At 36.5% G+C, this 26,224-nt stretch overlaps 2 protein-coding genes across 4 annotated transcripts in view; one reads left to right on the top strand and one right to left on the bottom strand.

Annotated features, from left to right (window-relative positions):
- The window catches only part of LOC129745155 (protein naked cuticle homolog), a 503,284-nt gene that overhangs the window by 196,929 nt on the left and 280,131 nt on the right, over window positions 1-26,224 (bottom strand). The window lies entirely within an intron of this gene.
- LOC129745149 (maltase 2-like) lies at window positions 18,137-20,620 on the top strand. The gene is made up of 3 exons (XM_055738062.1): window positions 18,137-18,669; window positions 18,736-19,097; window positions 19,279-20,620. The coding sequence occupies exons 1-3, from the start codon at window positions 18,157-18,159 to the stop codon at window positions 20,234-20,236; spliced, it is 1,833 nt and encodes a 610-aa protein (XP_055594037.1). The 5' UTR covers window positions 18,137-18,156; the 3' UTR covers window positions 20,237-20,620.

The raw sequence follows: 26,224 nt of genomic DNA on the forward strand, positions 1-26,224 counted from the left end.
ACTTAAATCAGCTCAAAATTCGAGCAGTAAAGAATTCGAAAAAGAATTTTTTTTTCTTTCGATGGATACCTACTGGCAAGGTTGCCGGAAAAAATCTGTGTTTTTGAAAAAAATAGTTGATTTTTTGTGATTTTACCCAAAAATTCTGTGACGATTTTTTATGATGCAATTTCCTTTAATTTCATTGGAAATTCATGATAAATTGTGTCTTTCTTATAATTTAGTTGTGAAAAATCAATTATCAAAGCCAATCTTATCATAATTTTCTTACTAAACGTAAGAAATATATAATTTATATTGACAAAAAAATATAATTTTGGAAATCAATTCAAAATTCAAAAATTATGTGCAATCTGTGAACACTTCAAAATTCTGTGTTCAGTGACACAGATTCTGTGGTGAAAATTTGTTCAAAACTCTGTGAAAATATTAATTTTTCTGTTGTTTTGGCAATATTGCCTTTGTATATACATAGATATTTGTTACGAACTGAAATTAAAACATCAATATCCTAACTAAGTCTCAAAACCGCTTCATACTTGGTGGAAGATGTGATGAATTCTTTTTTTAAAAACTTGAAGAACAAAAACACATAATGTCAGAAAAGATTTTCAAATTAAAATTACAGTGAAAACCCGATTTTGTCACACACCGATTTTGTCTGCCCCCGATTTTGTCTACCCCCGATTTTGTCTCATTTTTTCACCCGATTTTGTCATCATTTTTTATTCAACGCAAAAATACTAAATATCGCCTTTTTTCATTTTTGTTGAACATCTTAGGGTTGAAATCATTCTGAAGTGACAAAACTGATGGATGATTACATCGACATTGAAAGTGAAGATGATTGATCAGGGATGTTTCAAGATTTATATACAAAAACGTCAAGTTCTAAACAGGTTTTTTGTTGTTACTATTTTAACTAAATCAAAGTTGTTGAATACAATTATAACTAAATATAATGGTATAACACAACATATTCAAGTAATCTTAAAGCTGTGTTTTATTTGTTTGGGCTTTGTTCAAAGCAATTTCTCTGATACGTCGCAAGAAGACGACATCATCTACAGAGAGATCTGAAGCATCAGCCCAATCAACTATGTTGCCCAACATACGTACAGCTTCAACATCATTTATGTTTCACATGAATCATTTGGGGTAGATGCCGCTGATTCTGAGTCTGGTGCTACATCCGAAATTTTTCAGTGGCTCCAATGATTCTAGAGGCTCTTTTAATAGTGACTGATCAACCAGCGTCATGATCAGAATTTCTTCATCCGCAAATGCTTTACTTGCATATCCCTCTCCTCAGGGTCCTGTGGCAAAATAGTTTCATCGCAGTTGTTTACATCAAACAAAAGGATCAAGGGAACACTATCTTCGTGAACGAGTTTGTTATTTAAAATATTTCCAATTTTCTTCAATGACTGCTGGATTACTGTACGCTTTATTTCACTCCAAGCATCGTGCTTCCTGAAACCTACATCCTTCAACGTTATGCTCTTCAAGCTTTGACCTTTATCGATTTCGCGAGCCATGACATATAGCAAAAGTTTTTGACGATATTTTAGTTTACAGTTCTGAATTACATTCTGGTCCATGGGTTGAATCACTGCAAACACATTTGAAGGCATAAAAAAAACAGTTATCAAACCATCATCGCTTTTTAGCTCATGATTCATATGATGTGCTGAGCAATTATCCAGTTAAAACACAGCTTTAGGAAGAATAGACATTGTTGCTGAACATTTGCGTACTGCTGGTACGAAGTCCTGGAGGAACCAGTTTTAGAAAATCATTCGAGTCATCCAGGCATTTTTAGAGGCGTAATAAGTGACGGGCACCTTAAATTTTTTTGATTTTGATTTCAACGGTTTGAATCTAATCTTCAGTAAATTATAACCAAAAGAAATAACTAGATCATAAGGATTTGAACCGTTTAAGATTATTTAATTTTTCTAATAATACCGGTCGAAACAAGGTGTTTAAAGAAACGTAAAAACAATATTGTATGATGTTTTGATATAAAAAGGACCTATTACAAGTTACATGTCAAAAAAGGGAATACGTATCTACTACAAAACCTCTACACTGTTTTACGTTTATATACGTTTTTTTATAGTCATTTATTAGATTATGACGGATTAAAATCATTTTTTCAAAATCTCCCGTTTTTATCACTCTCCCCGATTTATCACTCTAAAATTCATCATGGGGGTGATAAAATCGGGTTTTCACTGTACCTTTCCGCTTATCTTCGTCATCTTTTATCTTAATCTCTTCTTCTATCTGTTGAATTATTAGACATTCTTTCTCAAAAAATATTAAATTTCACCGATATAACCGATAAAATAATTTCATTTAATAAATCAACGGTGAACTCTTCATTTCGAAACTTAATTTCTCCATTTTTTCAGATATCAAATTCCCGTCGAAACGAAAAGTGGGCCACACATGGTCGTTTCCTAAGCAACAATGTGTTTATTTTTGCAAACTAGTGTTGAAGCCATGATTGCCAAAATCACATGGAAATCTTATTATCACAGAATTATGACCAAAATTTAGTCACAGAATCTGTCTCGCAAATCACAGATTTTTGAAAAGTTTTATAGAAATCAAAAACTTTCTAAATCTGATTAAGATTTCCGGAATAATAATTTTTTGTATGATTAGATTTTAGGATTTCAAACACTGACTTATGCAAATATTGACTTATTGAGACAATGTAATCTCATTTAATTTTTTTCTAAAAAAAACTTTAAAAATTTCATCTATTTGTATATATAAATCTACATGATTCACAAAAAGCGGTCACAGACTTTTGAGTTCATATCACAGAATTTATTTTTTTTTTCAAACACATAAATTTTTTTCGGCAACCGTGGTTCAAACTACTAGATGTTAAAGGAATAATTCTTCGTAGTGAATGCCTAGCTGATCTCCGATCAAAATCTTTGGTCAAAAAGTCCCGCGTACACCCACAGAAGGGATTACAAATTTCAACGCCACTCGGCGTGAACTCAATGCAAAAAATGCTCTAAAAAGTGTACTATATCAAAGATGATATGATTGGAAAAGCAATGCTGGCATAAAGATGCAAGGAAAATGATGCATGACCACTACATTCAAGCGAAGCTAGAAAAACATATTTTGAGACTTTCATCCTATTTGATAATGTATCTCTAAGTAAGTGAGAATCGGACCCAAAGCATCATTCTTATTTCAACTTGCCAGTCCAATAACTGAACCAGTGTACCAATTCTCCTTTGTCTGTTAGGAGAATTAGATGGAAATGAGATGGGAATGGAAATGGGAATGGCAATAGGAATGGGAATGGGAATGGAAATGGAAATGGAAATGGAAATGGAAATGAGAATGGGAATGGGAATGGGAATGGGAATGGGAATGGAAATGGGAATGGGAATGGGAATGGGAATGGGAATGGGAATGGGAATGGGAATGGGAATGGGAATGGGAATGGGAATGGGAATGGGAATGGGAATGGGAATGGGAATGGGAATGGGAATGGGAATGGGAATGGGAATGGGAATGGGAATGGGAATGGGAATGGGAATGGGAATGGGAATGGGAATGGGAATGGGAATGGGAATGGGAATGGGAATGGGAATGGGAATGGGAATGGGAATGGGAATGGGAATGGGAATGGGAATGGGAATGGGAATGGGAATGGGAATGGAAATGGAAATGGAAATGGAAATGGAAATGGAAATGGAAATGGAAATGGAAATGGAAATGGAAATGGAAATGGAAATGGAAATGGAAATGGAAATGGAAATGGAAATGGGAATGAGAATGGAAATGGAAATGGAAATGGGAATGGGAATGAGAGTGGAAAATAAATGAGAATGAGAATGGGAAAAGAAACTGATTTCTAAAGCTTAGTTCTTTTAGAAATGGGACAGTTACGAATGCGTTTATCTCAAAAACCTTTCGTTTGATCTAAAAACTTTCTATGAAGGAAATGAAGGTTCTCTTATGATAATTCATGGAAAAATTTGAAAAAAAATATCTATCGATTTTTTGTAAGTATAAATTCTACTTTAATCTTGGTACCTCCCATCGGCTAGCGCACACTTTTTTCAGTCATGATATTGATCAGTTGTTCAAACTAATACTTCGTCCAATCTGTATTTTAGGTGGCTACATCCTCTTCCTTCAATTTCCGCTACTTTTCGGACCAATGATTCTTTTTTAAAAGAAACTGAGGGCAATTTTGTGGATAAAAATGTTTCGAAATGATCAAATTTGATTATTTTTGAGCCACTTTTTTAGTGTTTTTAGTGGAATTTCTGCTGGCAAAATCTGGTAAAAACGAATTAATACCATCAGGAAATTAAACTTAAAGTATAATCGGTTAGTTTAGATCGTAGTTTGCGAAGGGTATATAAAAGATTACTCTTTTAAGGCTTTTCAAAACAGCGAAAACCATAGTTTTTGTTTTGAATATTGTTATTTCTTTCCGGAGTAGCAGAATTTTTGACAAATTATAATATTTTATACAAAATAACCAGCAAATACATTCTATAATATACTCGGGACCTTGCCACGAGCAGACATGGTATAGGATTCATACGCTGGAATTTATTTAGAAAAGGGTATTTCATAAGTTTTGTCGTTCATCAAAAATCATCTGTCCCATAGCCTCGGAACCGGCTATACAGCTTATGAGCTCTGGAACTAGCAAAAATTTTGTGTTTGAGATGTGGTTTGAATGACTCATCACCAGGCAACACTTTCAGTTTATTGGAGGAAAAAATATTTGGAAATTTCAGCGATCTACCCTTAGTTTTTCGCTTTTTGAAAATTAAAAATGCTGGTATGAGACTTGATTCCCTGATGACCCTTAGCCGAAGTTGCCGATCATATGCTTCACTCCAATGCTTGATTTGAACTTTGTGGACATTTTTGACAATATATGTATACTTTTCCACCACTCACATACAGTAATTCTTTGAATAATCAACGGTTTTGTCAGCTATCAATTTGATTATGATGAATTTTGAATGAAATTGTGCAAAATTATTTTTTCCTTTTTCTCTTGCATCGTAAATATCTCAAAAACGAGTAATTTTTAATTTTTGAAAAAAATAGGTCGGATAGTAGTTTCTACAGGCAACAAAATGCTGTCAAAATTTTGAATGTCCGATTACTAGTAAACGAGCTATTAGCAAAAGAAAGTGTCCCCATTTCTAAAAGAACTAAGCTTTATTGCCAGTTTACATACACACGCACATCTGCTTACTGCCGGACATCCTAGCCGGTGTTTGTTTATCGGGGGTTGGAAACAAAGAATGTTTTTTTAAATGCTACACACTACACACACAGCTTTCGGTACATCATTCGACAATTTTTTTTGCTGGATAAATGTTTCCATCCTGCTTTGTCTTGTGATGAAATAAAGGATTAGTTTTATTTGGTTTCTTTCAAACATATGTATCTAATGCGGTTGCGCTGGGATGACAAAGCCAGTGATAAGAAAGCTTGTTAGTGCCGGTCCGGCATAGAATCTTATGCCGATAAATCCACCTTCAAGGAAGGTCATTATTGGAGTAGATTCTGATTTGGAGGTGTATATATTTATTCTCGCAAAGTTTAAAAAAAAATGTACATGTATGCTACATATTATTCAATATCTGTGGGTGTGGCAATTTAAATAAGTCATTTATAAAAACTTCCCAGTTAACGGTAAAATGATCGAAGAGGATTTCCTCAAAAAGCACAAGCTCACCTTTCATAAGCCATGCAAAGTAAATACTCTGATACGGTTTCTTCTGGCATGATACTATTGTGAGAACACTGAGATACAACACTATGAAATGGTAAAGTTTGAAGAAAAAAATAAAGGGGAATAAAGCGTGAGTCTAGAGAATTGAATGAAGGCAAAATTTCATTTGTTTTTGTTGTTAAAATTGTATGAGTTATGTTAAAAAAATAAGCCCGATCATTCAAGCAGCATTCAAGCAGCATCATTCATCTTTCGATTTCAATTGTTGATCGGCCTTATCATATTTAGAATCGCGATGTTGTTTTTTTAACCACAAAAAAATCTAAACCAAGTGTTGGAGTGCTGTCCAAACCCTTGTTTAGACCTCGCAGTGGACTGTATGGTTTGAATTCCGAATGGGGCTAACCTTGGGCTCCTGGTTGGTTGAGGTATTCCGTGGGTGGTATGATGATCCTTTTGATGGTTACAATTTTCTGCTCCGGTGGTAAGTAACAACTCCGATTTTACAAATTAGGCACACTTTATTTTACGGCAAAAAGGCACACATTTATTTGGCTCAAATACACACTTCTTTCATAACGAATTTATTGATAACGAAAAGTACATTTAACATACATATATTCAGGCTAATCAAATTACTAACTAGGGGTCAAACATGACCAGTAGACTGGCCCAAATTTGTATGAGGTGATTTTTACAACATTGTTTCCAATGCGGCACCCCCTAGATTGGTGCTTTTATGTGAAAAATGCCTTTCTGAAAGTTTCAAGTCATTTGGCAGAAGCACGAGCTGGCGCAAAGGACTTGAAATTTGTATGGAGATTTTCAGCAAAATGTATGGAAAATCGACATACCTTCACTCTTTGTGCTCTAAAATATGTTCCCAGTATGCTAGAAAGCTCAGAATTTCAGAAATTGTAGTTCAAGTAATGACAAACAAGTTTCTAGAAGATTGTGACGCAATACGAGTTGACTGTGATGAGTTATTTGCAAATGAATGTGTGATTTTTTTCGCATTTCATCGATATATCGTGAACGGTGTATAGGTGGATTATTAGTACTAACTTGATCGCATTGTAATACACTGAGAAAACAGATAGAAAATTTGTGTCCTCGGCATAGTTGCAACTATTTGTTATAAAATAAGCTACAACTTTGCCGGGACACAAATTTCGTATTTTTTATTCTCATTGTGTGACGATGCGATCAAATAAGTGCGATTATTAGCCCATACACTGTTCACGGTATATCACAGAAATGCGACAATCACACATTCAATTGCAAATAACTCATCACAATTAACTCGTATCGCTTCACAATCTTCTACAAACTTGTTTGTCATTATTTAAACTACAATTTCTGAAATTCTGAGCTTTCTAGCATACTGGGAACATATTTTAGAACACAAAGAGTGAAGGTATGGCGATTTTTCATACATTTTTCCGAAAATCTTCATACAAATTTCAAGTCCTTTGCGCCAGCTCGTGCTTCTGCCAAATAACCTGAAACTTTCAGAAAGTCATTTTTTCACCTAAAGGCACCAACCTAGGGGGTGCCGCGTGGAATATAAGTATTTCTTTTGTTATGGGCCAGTCTAATGACCAGTCCCAAATTGCTCTTAATAGTAACTGACTATATACAATACAAAATGGTGCAAAGATGCTAAGGGTTTTCTTCATTTGGTTAATCTTCTGCAGTTCAGTTCTGCAGATTAGCTATTTCGCTCAGAATCCATCACCTTCATAAGTCCTTCTGCTCCGTGGGTTTTCGACCGTCGCAGTATCGTATGTAGGATTCATGGGTCGTAAACCAACACCAAGAATCACCGAAATGTGTATCTCAGAATTCAAAGGATCAAAAGTTATAAATTTAGTATCTTTGAGCCACCGAAAGTGTTGTGTTCAATTTTGTAGAGTTTCATGATTAATTTTATATCATTTGAGTTTGTTCCAAACTGGCTTAGCGATTGATGAACTAGCATTTGTAAATATTTTGAAGGTGTTTTGTATCCTTCATGATCAAGAAAACTCGATAAAACCGTCAAAATATAGACAATATCAAGCATGGATCACTACAAATCTGGACGCATTAAAACGGGTCTATCTCGGAGCTATGTAAACGAAATAAAAATGTTTTGTACTTGAAATGTAGGATTTTTATTGCACTTTAAAGGAAAAATAATAAAAAAATTATTCCGATGTTGTTTTGATGAATTTTCGAACTTTTGGTTGAGTATCACTCATTATAGTTTGAACACCCTATTCGCTGACCTCAGCGGCCATTTTGTTCCACAATCTCTTCATCTCTGTTGCTTCCCGAGTCGTCCTACCATTCTTCTTCATCTTCTGCTTGACAGTTGCCCAAAATTTTTCGATAGGGCGGAATTGAGGGCAGTTGGGTGGGTTGATGTCCTTTTCGACAAAATCCACCCGTTGGCCCAATACCACTGTAGAACCTCCTAGCTGTAGTGGCAGCTTGCCAAATCTGGCGAAAACTTAACTAGTCCTTTGTGAGATCTAATGTACGAAAAAAAAGTTTTTCAGGTATTCCTCCTTGTAAATTTCGGAGTCCATGGTCTTGTTTTTCATAAAAACCGGAATTTTTCGTCCGCAGCTGCAAATACCTTGCCAGATCAAACACTTTCTTGCCAACTTATCAGCAAAAACGAATTTGAAGTTGCCGGGGACATCACCATGACCAGTGCAGTGCACCACTGCAGTGGCTTTACATAATTTTTGGCCAGAAAGCTGCCCAAAATCCATCTTCACGTACGTTTCGTCATCCATGAGGATGCATCCGTCGAACTTCGTTGGAATCTTCTTGTATAACTTGCGGGCACGTCCTTTGGCCACTAAATTCTGCTTCAATGTCCGGTTTGGTTGCTTACTGGTCCGATAGGATCGTATTCCTTCGCGTAGATGAATTCTGCTGACGGTGCACCGGTCGGCGTTGAATTTCTTGGCAATGTCATAGTCCGACTACCCTGGGTTTTCCTTGATCGTTCTCAACACCTTCAAATGCAGTTTCTGATTCTTAGGTCCACTATAACGCTTGGTATGAACCTGCCGATCTATAGTACGCATCTCACGGAAACGTTTGAGAACGCTACACACGGTTGATTTGACCATTTTTAACGATTTCGCGATTTTTTGAACCCGACCACGTCGGGTTTTTGACGTGGGTGTTCAAAATTTATTTTCATCTCGCGGCTTCCATCACGTGTAACTTTTTTGAAACAAAACGAATCGTAATGAAATTTTCAGCACTGGTAGAAAAAACATTCCTCTACAAAGTGTTACCAAAACATTCCAGATCCGACAACTAGGAGCACTATGGTAAAATAAATAGTGCGTCCAGATTTGTAGTTATCCATGCTTTATTAGAAATTTGAAACATGCCACATTCCCCTTTACAGAAAAAATAATCGAAAAATATTGAAAAAAGTGATCAATCTTACCCCGGATTTACACAAATCTTCTTATATGGAAGCTATCTAAAAACACTTGACAGATTTGTTTTCGACAAAACAATACTGACTAATACTACTGAAAATTTCATTTCATTCCATCTACGCTATCAAAAGTTATTCACAAATGAAAACGGTGCATAGATTTCACAAAAGATCTTTGTTCGGTATGCTCAAAATGGTCATTTAATATGTAGATTTCAATAAAAACATTGAAAAAATTTTAGTAAAATGAATTAAAAACTTTTTACAAAAATGTCTATGTTCATGTTCAATGTTCGCACAAAATTGACAACTGAATCTAAATAACACTGACATATCTTTACCAAAACGTAGTAATGAAGATGGAATTTTCTCCCTGTGACACGTGTTTACTTTTGGATTTGTTTGTTGGCTGCAATTAAACCTGTTGTGTACATAATTCTTGACAAAATAACTAAATCACGGTGGCCATTTTCCCCGCCTTCAATTAGGAAAATGAAAGAAATATTATCCTTGCCTGGCTTGGCGCGATAGGCTTCTTCCGAAGTTGTTGATCAAGATGGAGAACAGGGCCAGGTCGATTGGGCTCAAGGAGTGTTCGTTGTGGTGGGTTGATACATAATTAGATTTTGGTTGTTATTGTTGGAAGCTCAATCTACAGGTGAGTCGAGGAGGATACAGCAACATTCCCATTTCAACCATAATGGGGCAAAAAGTGCGCGCAATAACTTTGGCAAAGTTAATCAAACTTCATGAGCGTCGTAGGTATTTATTTAGCAAGCTAGAGACTCCTGCTTCCATTTACAGATGGAAATTCGGTGATAAATTTGAATGGTGCTGGAATGGCAAGGATACTGACAGCCAACGAGAGCAAAGATGCCGAGGAAGGACTTGTTTTGATCCCATTACAGCTGTCGGTCTCTGGAAATGTGCTGCTGCTGGAAATCGCTGGCAGCGTATAAAAGTTTGGATAGGACTAAATAATTTGTTTTCATCGCCAAGTTCCAGTTCGCCACAGATCCAGCAATTTAAACTTGACAGCGCATTAGCGAGTTTGCCTTGTTTTTTTCGTGTTGTGCTCATACAGGCATTAAGCTTTAATTTGAAAAGGAAGAATCATTTCTCATTTATGTTGTTCCTTATAATCAACAGCTAATAATATAAGAATTAACGAAGCCTCGAAAGCTGAATTATAGCAGAAAAAACATGAATCGAATGAAAAATACCAACTCAAGGACCATCTCAGCCTGCCAGTTAGCAAACCATCGGATTTGTTAGTGCTAACTTAATTCGAATTTTTAAAAGGCTGACCTAGTCTTATTGCTTCTAATCAAATTTTCAAATGTCGCACTTTAGCCATACATCAACTAAAATCTCAAGTACCTATTTACTTATTTTTTAAACCACACATAAGCTTTAGGTGCTCTTCATGTCCTTATTTTCATAATGTAATTAGTTGTTCTTGTCAGTTTTCGTTTCTGAAATAAAAGTATATGTACTTTTTAAAATTTGTTAAGCTCAAAAACTGTATTGAAGTATTAGACAGAATCGATTTGGGGTTATTTTTAAATTTCTCAAACCCTGTGTTCTAAAAGCTTCATTTTGGTTCAAATCTCATCCATGATTTTAAGAGAATTCTCAAGTAACGTTTGCATGAGTAAATTTGAACTTTTAGGTTTGTATGGGAATATTAGATATTATGTACTAATAAATATACATTATTGCTGAACAACTTTGTCCAAGACTGTAACTTCGTATCTTATTAAACAAAAAAGTTATAAGGCATTGAAAAATATTAAACTCATCTGACATCACTGCTGGGTGCCTAGCGAGGTATTGCATGACTTATTTTCATGCAACACTTCGCGAGGCACCAGCAGTGATGTCAATTGAATTTATGGTTTTGCAATGCCAAAAGACATACCCCTTTTAAATAGCTAATAATTTTTTTGCCTAATTAGAAACGAAGTTACTGTCTTCAACTAAATAGTACAGCGGAAAATTCTCTTTAGAAAATTTATAAATTTCAACAAAAACCATCAATAGTCCTAGTTCCACAGAAGAAACACAAATGATGTTGATTCTTCCTTCAGCTCAAAATATTCAATTTTCTCATGCAAACCTTCAAGTTCAAATTTACTTATGTAAACGTTACTTGAAAATTCTACAAAAAATCATGGATAAGTTTTGAACAAAAACGAAGATTTTTAAACACCAAAATTTCAGAATTTCAAAAATGATCCCAAATCAACTCAGTTTATTGAAGTATTTTATGAATAATATATTTTCCAAAGACCTCTGTGCAATCCCAAGGAAAACATTAAAAAATATTAAAATAAGAAGATAATAATCACATTAAACACGTTTACACAAACCAAAAATCTACTAAACTTCTATTTATAACTAATGTATTCTTTTTTGTTTTCAGGTAAGCAAAACTTGTTAATAATTAATATCCACATTTCTGGTAAGTAACTCCAATAATTTCAAACAAGCATTAGGATGATACAAAAAGTCAATCATTTTCAGTTCCATTTTCGTTACTTTTTTCAATAAAAGAAACTTCATGCCATTGAAATGATTATTTTGGTAAGGAACGGAGAACGGCTAACTTTTTTATAAAATTTCGAATAGAGCTATTTGAATATTTAAAACAGAATGAACATTCTTCCAATCAAATATATTTGAACAAAATTTATCAATTTCTTTCATAAAACTGGCAGAAAATAAGTATATGTTTTAGAATTTTTTCTTAGAAAAATTTATGTTGTTTTTAAAAATAAAACAGATTTTTCATTCGAATTTAAAATTAGGCTAGAAATAGTAACAATACTAAAAATTTCTAACAAATAAGCAAATTGATTTCTTTAACCATTTTTCACGCATGTATGACCATCACATATAAACGAAAAAATAATAAGTTTAATGAAACGATTCAAAACCAATAAGAATCAATATTTTCAATAAATGCGATTTCCTGGTAAGTCATCAATAAATTATTCAAAATGAAGATCCATATTCTGAGCTAGAAATTTGCTTGAAAATAAATTCCAAGCAATCTAGTATTTTATTCGGCATCAATATTTCAGAAACATCAGTAAAAGAATGCAAATTCCTTATAAATTAAGAATTTGAACTTTCGGACATAAGAGTTAGTGCACAGAAATGTGATACCTAAATAAAATTTTACACGAGATTTAAAAAGAAATCAAAACCCAATTGTAAAATATATTTCAGACCATTGGAAATACATAGTTGCCCAGCAAAATGATAACAATTGTTTATAATAATTGACCATCTTCATTAAAATTTCTTTTCTTCTTTTTCAATTAAAGCGTTTAAAAAAATCAATACGTTCAATTCATCATTTAAAGCTAAGACTGACAATGTACAGGTTGGATTATGAGTAATTTATCGAATTATCAATAAGAAACTGATGAAATAAAAATGAGGAATTCCTAGTTATGTTGCAAATATTGAAAGCACGAAGCATATACGAATTTATGTAGTTTAATTTAAATTTTGCTTTACAGCTTCTACATCGAGTCTTTTTTCGAACTTTTCATAGATAAATTAAAAAACTATGATCGATTCAAGAAAAAAAATGATTCTTTTTTTTTAACTTTCCAGCACAGGTTTTGTAGATTAAAATCCTGGAAAGGACAAAATTCAGAAACTCTGTTTTCCATACAAAAAGTTGAGATTTTTAGGCTTCAAAGATGATAAATTATGGGTAGAAAACGCAGACAAACTTGAAAATACACCTAGGTTTTTTTCACGCGGTTTTTTTACACGGCTTTTTTTACACGGTTTTTGGGAATTAACACGGTTTTTTTACACGGTTTTCGCGAATTAAAACGGTTTTTGAGAGAAAATGTTCTAAGTCCTTTTCAAAGGAAAACACTTAGAATCTTTTTGAAGTTGGGAGAATCTTGACTCTGAGACTAAGAACGTGAAACATGAGACCCGAGACCGGAGACCTGAGACATGACACTTGAGACCTGAGACCTGAGACCTGAGACCTGAGACATTAGACCTGAGACCTGAAATATGAGAACTGAGATCTCAGACACGAGACATGAACCATGAGACCTGAGACCTGAGACTTGAGATCTGTGACCTGAGACATGAGACATGCGACCTGAGACATGAGACTTAAGACCTGAGACCTGAGACCTGAGATCGGAGACCTGAAACCTGAGACCTGAGACACGAGACATGAAACATGAGTCATGAGTCCTGAGACCTGAGACTTGCGAACTGGTACCTGAGACTTAAAACCTGACAATTGAGACAAGAGACCTGAGAACTGATACCTGAGACCTGAGACTTGAGATCTGAGACCTGAGACATGAGACTTGAGACCTGAGACCTGGACCTGAGACATGAGAACTGAGACCTGAGATCTGAGACCTGAGTCTCTAGTTTCAGGTCTCAGGTCTCAGGTGTCAAGTCTCAGGTCTAAAACGTCAAGTTCCATGTCTTTTTGTTTCAAGTTTCAGGGCTGCATGAATTTAAAGGTCTTTTTTACACGATTTTCCGCAATTAGCACGGTTTTTTTTCCCGGTTTTCGGGAATTAGCACAGTTTTTTTACACGGTTTTCGGGAATTCCAAAAAACCGTGTTTTTGCAAGGTTTTTTTACGCGGTACGTATATCAGTGTAAAAAAAGACCTAGGTGTATACCAAAAATTTACAAAGTTGGACTAAACTTCGGTAAAACAAGAAAAAACGATTGCATAAAATTCGGTAAATTTATTTTAAAACTAAAACAAAATATTAAGATGATAAAGGGAATTTTTCAATGAAAATATTCCAATGTTTAGATACATTTTTAAAGAATTTAATTGATAACTCAAGCAAACAGCATTTTGAGGCTGACGATTTAAAAACATTGGAAAATTTGGCAAACTTAACTTTCAGTTTTCAACTTTTTTTGCAGAAAGTGAAAATACTTCCGGTTTTGAGGAAAGTTGATAATTGATATAAAACCTTCATTTTAAATTTTTAATGTTTTTTTTTTTTGATACCATGTTTGATGACACGTTTGAAAACACGTTCATCGTATTTTTGTAAACTTACTATACTTTGACAAAAAAAAAGTTATTACCAAAATTATCGAATATTTTGCAGTTTAAAAACACTTTTTGGTATCCTTATAGGTAAAACGCCATTAAGTAGGCAACGAAATATAATTTCTTGACTAATATCGCGGCAAACATGGCGGCAGATGACTTTTTCGAATCGAATAATGGTGCACCTTTTAAACTTGAAAATGGATGAAAATTGTAATATTTATGCATTCTTATCGTCATTTTTGCGTCAGCAAATACAAAGAATGACATTTTGTTTTGATATTCAGTAGTTTTCAAAAATTAAGTTTCAGACTTCAGATTTCTAACACGTTGCGAAACTAAGTGGCTAAATTTAGTAAATGAGCGTCGCCCGTTTTTTTTTATGTGATGGGTCCCCCAGGAAATACACCCGTCAACCGAATATGGGTGCCATGGCAACGAATGTGATAATTATTTTCTTTTAGTCTTTACGAGCTGTCCATACATATGTTATAAAAATTTCAATCTGTAATTCCACTAAATTATACAACAAGAAGATGAAAAAGTTCCTTGTTGTGTACAACATGACAAGACGTTGGTTAATTTTTTTAATTTATTTTTCACTAGCTCACCCGGTGAGCGTTGCAACACCTTCCAAAAATAATTGCTAACTGCTGTTATTATGTTCGTTTATTAATTCAGAAGTCCACTAGTTTTGCCCGAGATTTGAACCTCAAGCAGGCGGTTGCACCCCGTAAAAGTTGTCAGTGTTGAGGGTAAACATAAGTGTGAGTATAGCAACCATATATTTGCATCGTCCCGGGTAACGATTCTGTTTGTTTATTCAGAAAAAGTTTTGCCCCGCGCTAGTGGAGATAAACGAAAACGGCATTAATGGTGCCACGTGAAGAGTACAGTGGCAATGAAATTGGGCGCCAAAACTTCCTACAAAAAGATGAATGACCATCAGTAAGCCTTGATTGCTTATGGCGCCTTTCTTCTCTGAATGATTTGAATGTAAAAAAAAAAGATTATTGAAATTGGGTGCCATGACTTTTATTTAGGTAATACGAATCAAAACAGAAAAATAATTATTTAATTCCACAAAATCATTTTCGAAATTGTCACTCCGTTGTGTTTTTCTTCGTGGGAAACCTAACACAAAATAATGCATGCAAATCAGATGAACCCTGCAAGAGTTATTCGTGTTAGTATGGGAGAGTGGGGAATCATGGGCCACTTTTTTTCGTTGTTCCATAACTTCTTTATTATAAAATATATAATGAAAATAAAAAATGGTTTGGTTTTGTACATTTTCAAGGTATAATAAGGTATTTTTTAAAAAATTTTAATAAGTTGTTTTCCCCTAATTCTGACGGTTTGAAAAAAAAGCAATACTTTTTGGATTTTGAAAAATGGTGGGGAATCGTGGGCCACCAAATCCAAATTGACCAAATAACATGCAAAGTTTATGAGTTGACCCAAAACTGTGATTTCCTAATTCATTTCGTTATTTTAAAGCAATTTCAGATGATGAAATAAAAAAGAGAGCTGTGTATGATCGCATAGATTAGAAAACCTGGCTCGCGAATGTTTTGGCAAAATTTCTTATAAAAGATGGACAAAATATTTTTCATAACTCTTCATTTGGCATAAGGAAACTTTGCAGATAGGAAAAACGTATTTCAAGTTCTGATTGTGTATAAAAACATAAAAATATAGGTGATTCACGATGTGTGGCCCACGATTCCCCACAAGCTATGATTTGCAAATTGGCTGCGTTTGTGTGACTTATTGACGTTTCATCAAAAATTCCTTTTAGACGTGAAAGATCACGACAAAACTAAGATCATAAGCGTATGAGCATATTTTTGTTATGCACTTTAGGTTCCCCACCGATGAAATTAGCGAGTGTTTTTTTTAATTATGTAAGTACATTTTTCTAACTGTTTTTAGCTTGATAAATAAAAGAAACATATGATGCGTATTTCAGTCAACAACATTTAGAAATATATGCTCACGCAAAGCGACGACGATGACAGTTGGTTTGAGATTTTTATCTCAACACACATCTGAGATATCAAAAGTGGCCCACGTTTCCCCATGGCCCACGATACCTCACTCTCCCCTACATATTTATGGCTCAATTTTTATATATAAGAAGAGAAGAAAAAAGGAAGTGCGCTTCATCTCCTGCTGGCTGTTGTTTAAAGTTTTCAATAGAGTGGCGCATACTAAACATGTTCAAAAACTGTAACTTAAGTATATTTTTTTTTTTCAAATCTGGCGCAGATATGAATAATTCTTACTTAAAAGGGCGTTCAAAATCCGATGTCTACAACGGCTTGTTTTCCGACTCCTCCTCAATGGATTTTGGCGTTCCTCAAGGATGTATCTTAGGTCCAATATTGTTTCCCTTGTTTAGTAATGGTCTTCCGTCAGTTAAGGATTTCTGTTCAGTTCATTTATTTTTCGATATTGATCAGATATATTTATGCTCCGATAGTTAATATTCTTTACAGAAAATTAATCAAGATCTAGCCAAAATTTAGGATGGGCAACTGATTGACCATCTCCATCACGCCCTCCATTCTTAATTTCGATGGAAAAGAAATTGCATACGTTGGCCTGGGGAGGGAAGACTGAATAAAAAAAGAAAAAAATCTTTCAAACGTCAAATTTTTCTAATCAATCTACCGACCAGTGCGAAGGTTCAAAATTTAACTTTATTATTTAATGATTTTCAATAAAACTTTTTTGATGCTGAAAAGCACTTGTTTTGCATATAACAATTATTTAATTAGGTTTTGTTTTGCTCTGGCAAATTCTTGCATGATCAGGCGTATTGAGTTGCTCAAATTTCGTTGAAGTTTTTGGAGCTGATAAACAAAAATTGTTTGATTAATGGTTGTTCAAACAATAGCACAAAAAACAGATCTAGATTTTGAGTAGATTCCATGGACCGAACAACATTGTTATATAGTTCAAAGTTTATATTTACGACAGAGTTGACAAACTGGTATTGGATAATCTAGCTGGTGTATTCAATTTCGATGTTTACTATTTGAATCTGCTGCAATTAATTCAAAATACTTGAATTTAGTACCTAAACAATTGAGTTACATGACTCGCTACGCGAAACTGATCATCTAAAGTTAAAATTTTAACGATTACAAATCTTTTCAACAATTGCTGGCATTTTGCTGAACAGTAAAAAACCGATACAGAAAACGATACAGCGAATTTTAGTCTTCCTCCCCCAGACGTTGACCAAGCTGGAAAATTGGGTATTATTTTTGATCAGAATTTCTTTTAAGATCGTCATATAGCTACTCAGCTTCATAATAGTCATCTAATGATTCCACTCGTAAGCAAAGATGCTATCAATGTCACGCGAAGATCAGCCTTTTCCACGTTTACTTTATAGACACTGCCAATAAGAAATTTATCGTTCTATAAAATCTGTCAATGGCTCAGGTACGTTTGTGTGTAGCAATTTTTTCTGTTTTATTGCACTAAGGTGGGGTTTTTCACCAAACCCCAACTTTTTGATGATCACTACTCATTGAAAAAATATTCACGAGATAACAGATACTTAATGGGGAAAAATCGAGTTATCGTGATGCAATACGAATACCTACTCTCAATCTTTATTGTCACACCAGGTTTGAACCATAATTCACTGCAGCCATAGAGATATGATAAGTTCTTTCCGTAGCTTCATGAGACGGTACCAACTCTTCCCGAGTAATACATTCAAAGGTGTGTTTATGATGGCACAACGAAATTGAGCTCGTCAATTAAAAGTGACTGCCAATCTCTCGTCGTGTTCGATTGTCTATATATAGAGGATCCGATTCGGCAGATTCCCAGTGTTCGTTGATTTTCCACCGCCCGAGGGGGTCAACGATGAGTATGACTAGATTCGGATTGTTGGTGGTGACCTTGGTGGTCTTCACTACGGGATCAGCTTTAGGTCAGCAGAGTGACGACAAAGAGTGGTGGGAGTCGACGGTTTTCTATCAGATCTATCCGCGATCATTCTTTGACAGTAAATTGAACGATGGTGTGGGTGACATCAACGGAGTAACCGCTAAGTTGCAGCACCTGAAGGACTTGGGCATAGAAGCCACGTGGTTGAGTCCGATCTTCTCGTCGCCACAGGTGGATTTCGGCTACGATGTGAGCAACTTTATCGAGGTTGATCCACTATTCGGAACCAATGAGGAATTAGAAAATTTGTTTGCTGAAGCCAAGAAGCTGGGCATTAGGATTGTTCTAGATTTTGTACCAAACCATTCCAGTGATGAACATGAATGGTTCAAGAAATCGGAACGCCGAGAGGACCCATACACGAATTATTACGTTTGGCATGATGGTAAGACGAATGCTCAAGGGCAGCGAAACCCTCCGAACAATTGGGTAGGTTGGAATGGTTTTCTTTGTCATAAACTGTGTGGAAAGTTAAAAAATTGAAAATTCCCGCAGCAATCAGTGTTCTACGGATCGGCTTGGCAATGGAGTGACATTCGTGGCCAGTACTATCTGCACCAATTTGCCGCCGGGCAGCCTGATTTGAACTATCGCAATGAGGCGGTGGTTCGGGAGTTCGATGAAATCTTGAGATTTTGGATGCGGAAAGGTGCATCCGGATTCCGAATCGATGCCATCAACCACATGTTCGAGATAGAAGACCTCCGCGATGAGCCAATCAACGATGAGCGGGATCCCAACAGCTATGGGTATACGCACCACATCTACACCAAAGATCTGCCGGAAACGTACGAAGTGATCGGAAGATGGCGAAAGGTTATCGACGATTATGTCAAGGAAAATCAAGTTGAGCAGATGTAAGTATGAAACTTTAAATGCTGGACCCATATTCAAAATTGAAAATTCTTAAAACTTTATTCCCATGTTCAAAATTCGGATTAAACAAACATTTTTTTTAAATTCATGGTGTCAATAAGCTTGAACTGATTCAATCTTAATCTACTGCTGAGGATTCAACCTTCCTTAAAATTCTTCCAGCATCATGATGACCGAAGCGTATACCAACCTCACGATGCTGATGCGATTCTACGAATCGGAAGACGGAAAGCAACCACGGGCACACATTCCGTTCAACTTCGCTATGATCGAGGAACTTAATAGCGATTCCTCAGCTTACGATTTCAAGTATACCATTGACAAGTGGCTAGAAAATTTGCCTCGTGGTAAAATTACCAACTGGGTGCTCGGCAATCACGACAAGCCAAGATTGGCAAGTCGATACGGTCGAAATCGAATCTCCGGAATGGCTCTACTCGAACTTGGTCTTCCAGGGGTTGCCGTCATCTACAACGGGGAAGAAATTGGGATGGAAGATTTTCGGGATATGTCCTACGAAGATAGCCTCGACCCACAGGGGTGCAACCTGGGACCAGAGAATTACAAATGGGCTTCTCGTGATCCACAGCGAACACCTTTCCAGTGGGATGACACCTTCAATGGAGGATTTTCTGCCGCACCCAAAACTTGGCTTCCTCTGCATCCACTCTTCAGACAAGTCAACCTTCACAAGCAAAAGGAAGCCGACTACAGTACCTATCAGCTCTACGTTGATGTTTTAGCGATGCGAAAGGAGCGACTGTTCACTCATGGAGACTTCCGGTCGATTGCGTTCAACAGTGATGTGTTTGCCTTTGTAAGGTTCCTTCGGGAAAACGAAGATCGTTCCAATGATCCGTACCATGTGATCGTAATTAACTTCTCAGATCATCCCAGCACGGTCGATTTGAGTGAGTTGTACCGATTTGTTGGCGAGGAAGCAACCGTACGGATAGTCGGTACAGATTCCCGACACAAGGTGGGATCCAAAGTCAACACCACTAATCTGGCCGTTGGCCCTTACGATGCTCTCGTGGTTGGAAACGTCAGTGCGGCTAGCGCGCTTCATTTATCGATTAGCCTATTCATTGCCATTTTAATTAAGCATCTACTGGGGTGATATTTCGTTCAATATAAACCATAATTAAGGTCGCGATGAGATTATGTTTATCCCGAAATCCAATCAAGTGCCCGCATCGTATATCCTTCACGCGTCAAGATTAATCTAACTGATAGCAAACGTCAACTCATAACACAGTCGTCAAAAATCGAACACGGCCAATAAACTGACGAAAATTATCATATCTTCGGTGCGTTTCTTGACAGCTAGATAAGTAACATCACCTCTACATATCCATACAAAAACATTGCCAAGAGATAAACTCAGAAAATATTGATTGCCCGTTTGTGTTATCTCATCGATTTGAGAAGGTTAACTGTGAATATTTACCAATAAAACAAAAGCATGTTTTGCAATAAAAAACGTGCTGAATTTGAGATTGAATTCTGAATTTTGATTCTTTTTATCAAAAGGAATACATGCATTTTTCTTAACAATGTCGTTTCATGCTTTTTCTCTTGCATCGGTTTCTTAAATTTAGAAATCGCGTGAATTTTGATTCCTAAAAAAAGTACTCTTTATAATCAACACGCACCGCCTCAAAATTATGCTTGGCTGATCACTTCATGTTTTTCGTCAAATTGTCATTTTTTTTTATTTGCCAGCATTGTTGGTCGGCTCCTCCACAACAACAAAAAGTCAGGAGAAAACAACACTTTTTTTTCTATTCGCTTTCCGAGCAGCGTAGGGATTTTTCCGTAGATTTACTGATATTGAGCACTTCTACGAATCTACGGATCGATGCTCGAAATCTACGGATTTTCCACATTTCCTACGTATTTTCTACGGATAAACGAAACAATTGTAGGGATTCTGCGGATAACCGGAAACAAAATTGAAACTGACGACAAAAAAAAATGGTCATCAAATCTTATTCAATCAAAATTGGTGTGCTTTCCGTTTTTAATGCTCCTGCTACGATATTATCGCTTTAACAGAAACCTGGCTGAACGATAGAACCCTGTCTAGTCAAGTCTTCAGCTCTGACTACACTGTGTTCCGTTGTGACAGAGGTCCCAACAACAGCACGAAATCCACAGGTGGTGGAGTTCTGATTGCTATCCGATCCACTCTTTCAGTCATCCCCATCTACGACGAATCATGGAACGATCAAGAATTCGTATGGACCCGTATCGATCTTGGCACGAAAAAACTCTACGTTGGGGTTGTGTATCTGCCTTCTGATCGTACTAGAAATGCATCTTTTGCTGATTCCTTTTCCAGCGGCCTTTCTAAATTGTGTTCTCTCACGCTTCCTGAAGACGACATCGTTATCATCGGGGACTTCAACCTACCAGGACTCAAGTGGATTCCCTCGCAAGGCAATTTTTTGTTTGCCGATCCAATCAGATCTTCGTTTACGGTGCCTTCCAATACGATTCTCGACTCTCTAAGCACAGCAACTCTCCGCGAGATCAACAGCATAGAGAATGAAAATGGTCGCATGCTCGATCTCTGCTTCATCAGCGACGGACCCCAATTGGCTACGATTGAAGAGGCTCCTACGCCCTTGGTCAAGGTTGTTCCTCATCACCCTGCTCTGCTGCTTTCACTTGATATTCCTAGAGCTTTTGCCCACATCGGAAAACCTGGTCAATTCTTTCTCGACTTTAAGAACGCTGATTTCGTCGCTGTTTCACAAACGCTCGATGCTATCGACTGGGAAACTGAACTGGAATCTTCCGATCCAAACGCTGCAGCTATGAAATTTTCCCATATAATCAATTACATCATCGATCGTCACGTACCGAAACGCTCATCAGTTTCTAACCTACGAGCTCCTTGGGTAACGAAAGAACTGCGACAAATGAAAACGCTCAAGAATAAAGCTCTCCGTTATTACACTAGGCACAAAACTCTCCGCGCTAAAAATGAGTATTGCAAACTCAACTCAGCTTACAAAAAACTATGCTCACGCTGCTACCAGAGCTACTTAATTCGGATACAGCGAGGTTTCAAAACAAAACCCAAATCATTTTGGCAGTACATCAAGGACCAGCGGAAAGAATCCGGCCTACCGCCCTCCATGTTTCTGGATGATAATTTAGCGACTTCGGAACCTGAAATCTGTGACCTCTTTGCTGACAAATTCCGTAGTGTATTTGACTCAAACTCAATATCCTCGGACCAAGTTACCAGCGCGGCTCGTAACGTCCCTCATTTGAACACATGGCTGAATCAAATTGTTGTAGACGACGATATTATTTTGAAAGCGACCGCTAAGCTGAAACACAGCCTTTCCGCAGGACCAGATGGCATACCAGCTACCTTCTTGAAGCGATATATATCACATATGCTGATACCTCTAAAAATAATCTTCCAAGTTTCACTCGATCAGTCTACGTTCCCATCCTTATGGAAAGAGGCCTATATGTTTCCGGTGCACAAAAAAGGGGACAGACGAAATGTGAACAACTATCGTGGCATTTCTGCCTTATGTGCGATAGCCAAATTGTTCGAGCTGGTTGTTTTGGAACCCATTTTTTCGTATTGCAAGCCTTATTTCTCAAATGAACAACATGGATTTATGCCCAAGCGCTCTACGACTACAAACCTGTTGACATTCACGTCTAATGTGCAAGACAGTTTTGCCATGGGATCTCAAACCGACGTCATCTACACTGATCTGTCAGCTGCTTTCGACAAGGTGAACCATTCCATAGCCATCGCCAAACTCGATCGTATTGGTATCTGCGGGTCTCTACTGGAATGGTTCCGCAGCTACCTGGTAGGACGAAAACTCATTGTTCGAATAGGTGAATCATTTTCCAGTCAGTTCTCCGCCAAATCCGGAGTGCCTCAAGGAAGTCATCTAGGACCAATAATATTCCTGATATACTTCAACGACGTGCTGTTGCTCCTTGATGGACCAAAACTAGCGTATGCTGATGACCTGAAACTGTATCGCCGCATCAACGGTCCCGAGGATGTAAACTTCCTACAGAGTCAGTTCAACCTCTTCGCCTCTTGGTGTGATGTAAATTGCCTTCCCTTGAATCGCAGCAAATGTGCAGTAATTTCGTTTTCCCGCAAGCGGCTCCCATTATCAGCCATTTATCATCTTGGAAACGAGGCTATCGCTCGCGTTGAACAAGTGAAAGATCTTGGCGTGATTCTTGACACACAGTTGAATTTCAAGACTCACACTAACTACATCGTCGACAAAGCCTCCAGATGTCTGGGTCTTCTTTTCCGCATGACGAAAGACTACAAGGATGTCTACTGCTTGAAGAGTCTTTATTGTAGTTTGGTTCGATCGACCCTTGAATATGCCTCGGCTGTTTGGTGCCCATATTATCAAAACGGCTCAGAGCGTATTGAGGCCATCCAACGGCGTTTTTTGCGATACGCTCTCCGACAACTCAACTGGCATGACCCGTTCCGACTTCCCAGCTACGAGAGCCGCTGTCGTCTAATCGACATCGACACGCTGCAAGCCCGCCGGACCGCCACACGAGCCTCGGTCGTTGCGGATCTGCTCTCATCGAGAATAGACTGCCCCGCATTGTTAGAGGAACTTCGACTCAACGTACGGCAACGAGTTCTGAGGAATCGTGATCTTCAGCTCTTCGTCCCTCTCCGGCTGAACAATTATGGGGCCAACACAGCTCTAATCGGTGTTATAAAAACATTTAACCGCTACTCCGGGTACTTCGACTTTGACGTTTCGCGTGATGTATTCCGAAGAAAAATTCTTAGAGTTTTAAGTTTAACGTAGATTACCGCTTGTATGTACATTGTCCTAAACTATAGTTTTTCATTTGGATCAATATGTGATCCGTTGATTTATAATATAATAATAATAATAATAAGTTCTACGGATTTGAACGGTTGTTAATCTGGCCACTTTGACACCAAGTGTAATCCTCTTTCACTGATCGTGCTCCCTCGTTTTTCGAGTTTACACGAGCTGTAAGATTGATAAATCCCAAATCCGTAGATTTGACAAAATAAAACGGAAAATATACTGATTTTAGAGAAATGAAACTTGATGACCTGTTTTTTTTTTGTCGTCAGCTAGAATTTTCGTTAAAGACGGGGTGTCCAGCGAACCAGAAAAACCGGGAAAAACTGGAATTTAAATGGCACCGGGAAAACTAGGAAAAAACTGTGAATTTAGAATTTAAACCGGGAAAATTCTCTAAATATTGTTTTTCTGATACAACTTATTTAACTCTGAAATTATTTCATTTCACCATGATGAAAACTCTTTCAGAATATTTTAACCCATAGTCTTCCATTTCAGGATTGAAGACCCTTTGGAAATAGCGAAAGAATAAAATTTAATTTCATGAGAATAATGCGGAAAAAAGTTTGAAATTTCATAAAAATAGGGATTTTTAAGCTCAGCGCATACATTTCATTCTCATACATAAACTATTTTTAAGCTCATAAAAATTGTTCAATAAATGGCGAACATGAAATTATTGCGACACATGACCATTGGTAAAAACTCCAAATTTTGCACACTTTCTCATTGATGTTTACATGCTATCAAACTCGAAGTCATGTTCTTTGATTCATCGAAATGGGAGGTGAACCAACGCAAGTCAAGAGAACAAATTCTTTTCAAACACCTGGAACTCCCTGACCTGTCACACAGGCAGTTGGGAAAAATGTTGAACATTCACCATTCAACCGTCTCCAGAGGGTTGAAGCGATTCCAGGAGCGGTTGACACTGAACCAATGCAAAGGAGCTGGAAGAAAACTGGAACGCGAGAACAAAAAGACGAAGGGACACGGAGAAAAAACTATAGTTTTTCCAACAACATTCCACTTTTATTCAATTATATTTACGATTAATTCTCGGCCAATTATAAATCTGAAGCTTCCAACTATATGTATAATAGATTATCTGATTGATATTTTGCGTTCAACTATGCATATAATAGGTTCAATTATAGTTGTATGATTGATTTTATGCATTCAATTATAAATACAATAGATTCAATTATAATCGTATGATTGATGTTGTGCATTCAACAATAAATATAGTAAATTCGACTATGCCGGTATAGCTGATTTAACTGAAAATATAATTGATTCAATTATATTTTTATTATTGATTTAATGGGATTAACTATAGATATTGTAGATTCTAAATATGTTTATTTTAGAAGTCATCATATATATTGTTGATTGATGATGCATGTCAAGCAAATGCGAACTACTATCAATAGAAAATTTCTAACCAAGAAACGTACGACACGCATCATTATTTCGGCTCTCGGCTTGGCTCTCTGCCCAAATCACCACCCACCGTACCTTTTCGGAGAGCAAACAAACACGTTCTGCTTTGCTGGACGTGCTGCTTGTGGTTCTAGAAATTCAGGAATGATTTTACGTGTATAATTTTCATATTTTTGTGAAATCTCACAGCGTGAATTGTTGCACCTCACTAGAATGTAGATTTAATTTTCTTTCAAATGAATACACTTTTGATTGGCCCAAACAAAGTAAAAGCACTGAAAATCCGGGTACAACCTGACGGTGGACCACAAAAACAGATGAAATTTCAATTTGTAAAAAAATCGCGCGAAGTAGTCAACTTTGGAAAATTCCAGTAAATTCAATTTTTGTTGCATCAAAATTCTCAAGACAATAAAATGTTAGAATAATAATAAATTTTGTAATCATATTTTTTCAAGAAGTTTACCATCGCTCAAACATTTTTTACTTGGAATCGAATGAAAAGTAGTTTTTTCAGACCACTATTTTTTTAACTTTTTGTGGCCCTTAAACCCCATTAAAAAATTTTAAAAAAATATTTCTTGGCTTCATGATGTAGACATTAACTTCAACTTTCATATGCATAAGGCAAATATTTTTTTGGACGTGTAATACATGAACTACAGCAGTTTTCCTGAGGCATGTTTTTTCGGATTTTTATTTTCATTCATGCTGAATAACGACAAAACTAGTAACTTTAGCTATAGATAATGTTCCAAAGATATTTTACTGACATTACAAGGTTTCTATTGATATAA

This window comes from Uranotaenia lowii, chromosome 2 (genome assembly GCF_029784155.1).
Source record: "Uranotaenia lowii strain MFRU-FL chromosome 2, ASM2978415v1, whole genome shotgun sequence".
NCBI classification, from domain to species: domain Eukaryota; kingdom Metazoa; phylum Arthropoda; class Insecta; order Diptera; family Culicidae; genus Uranotaenia; species Uranotaenia lowii.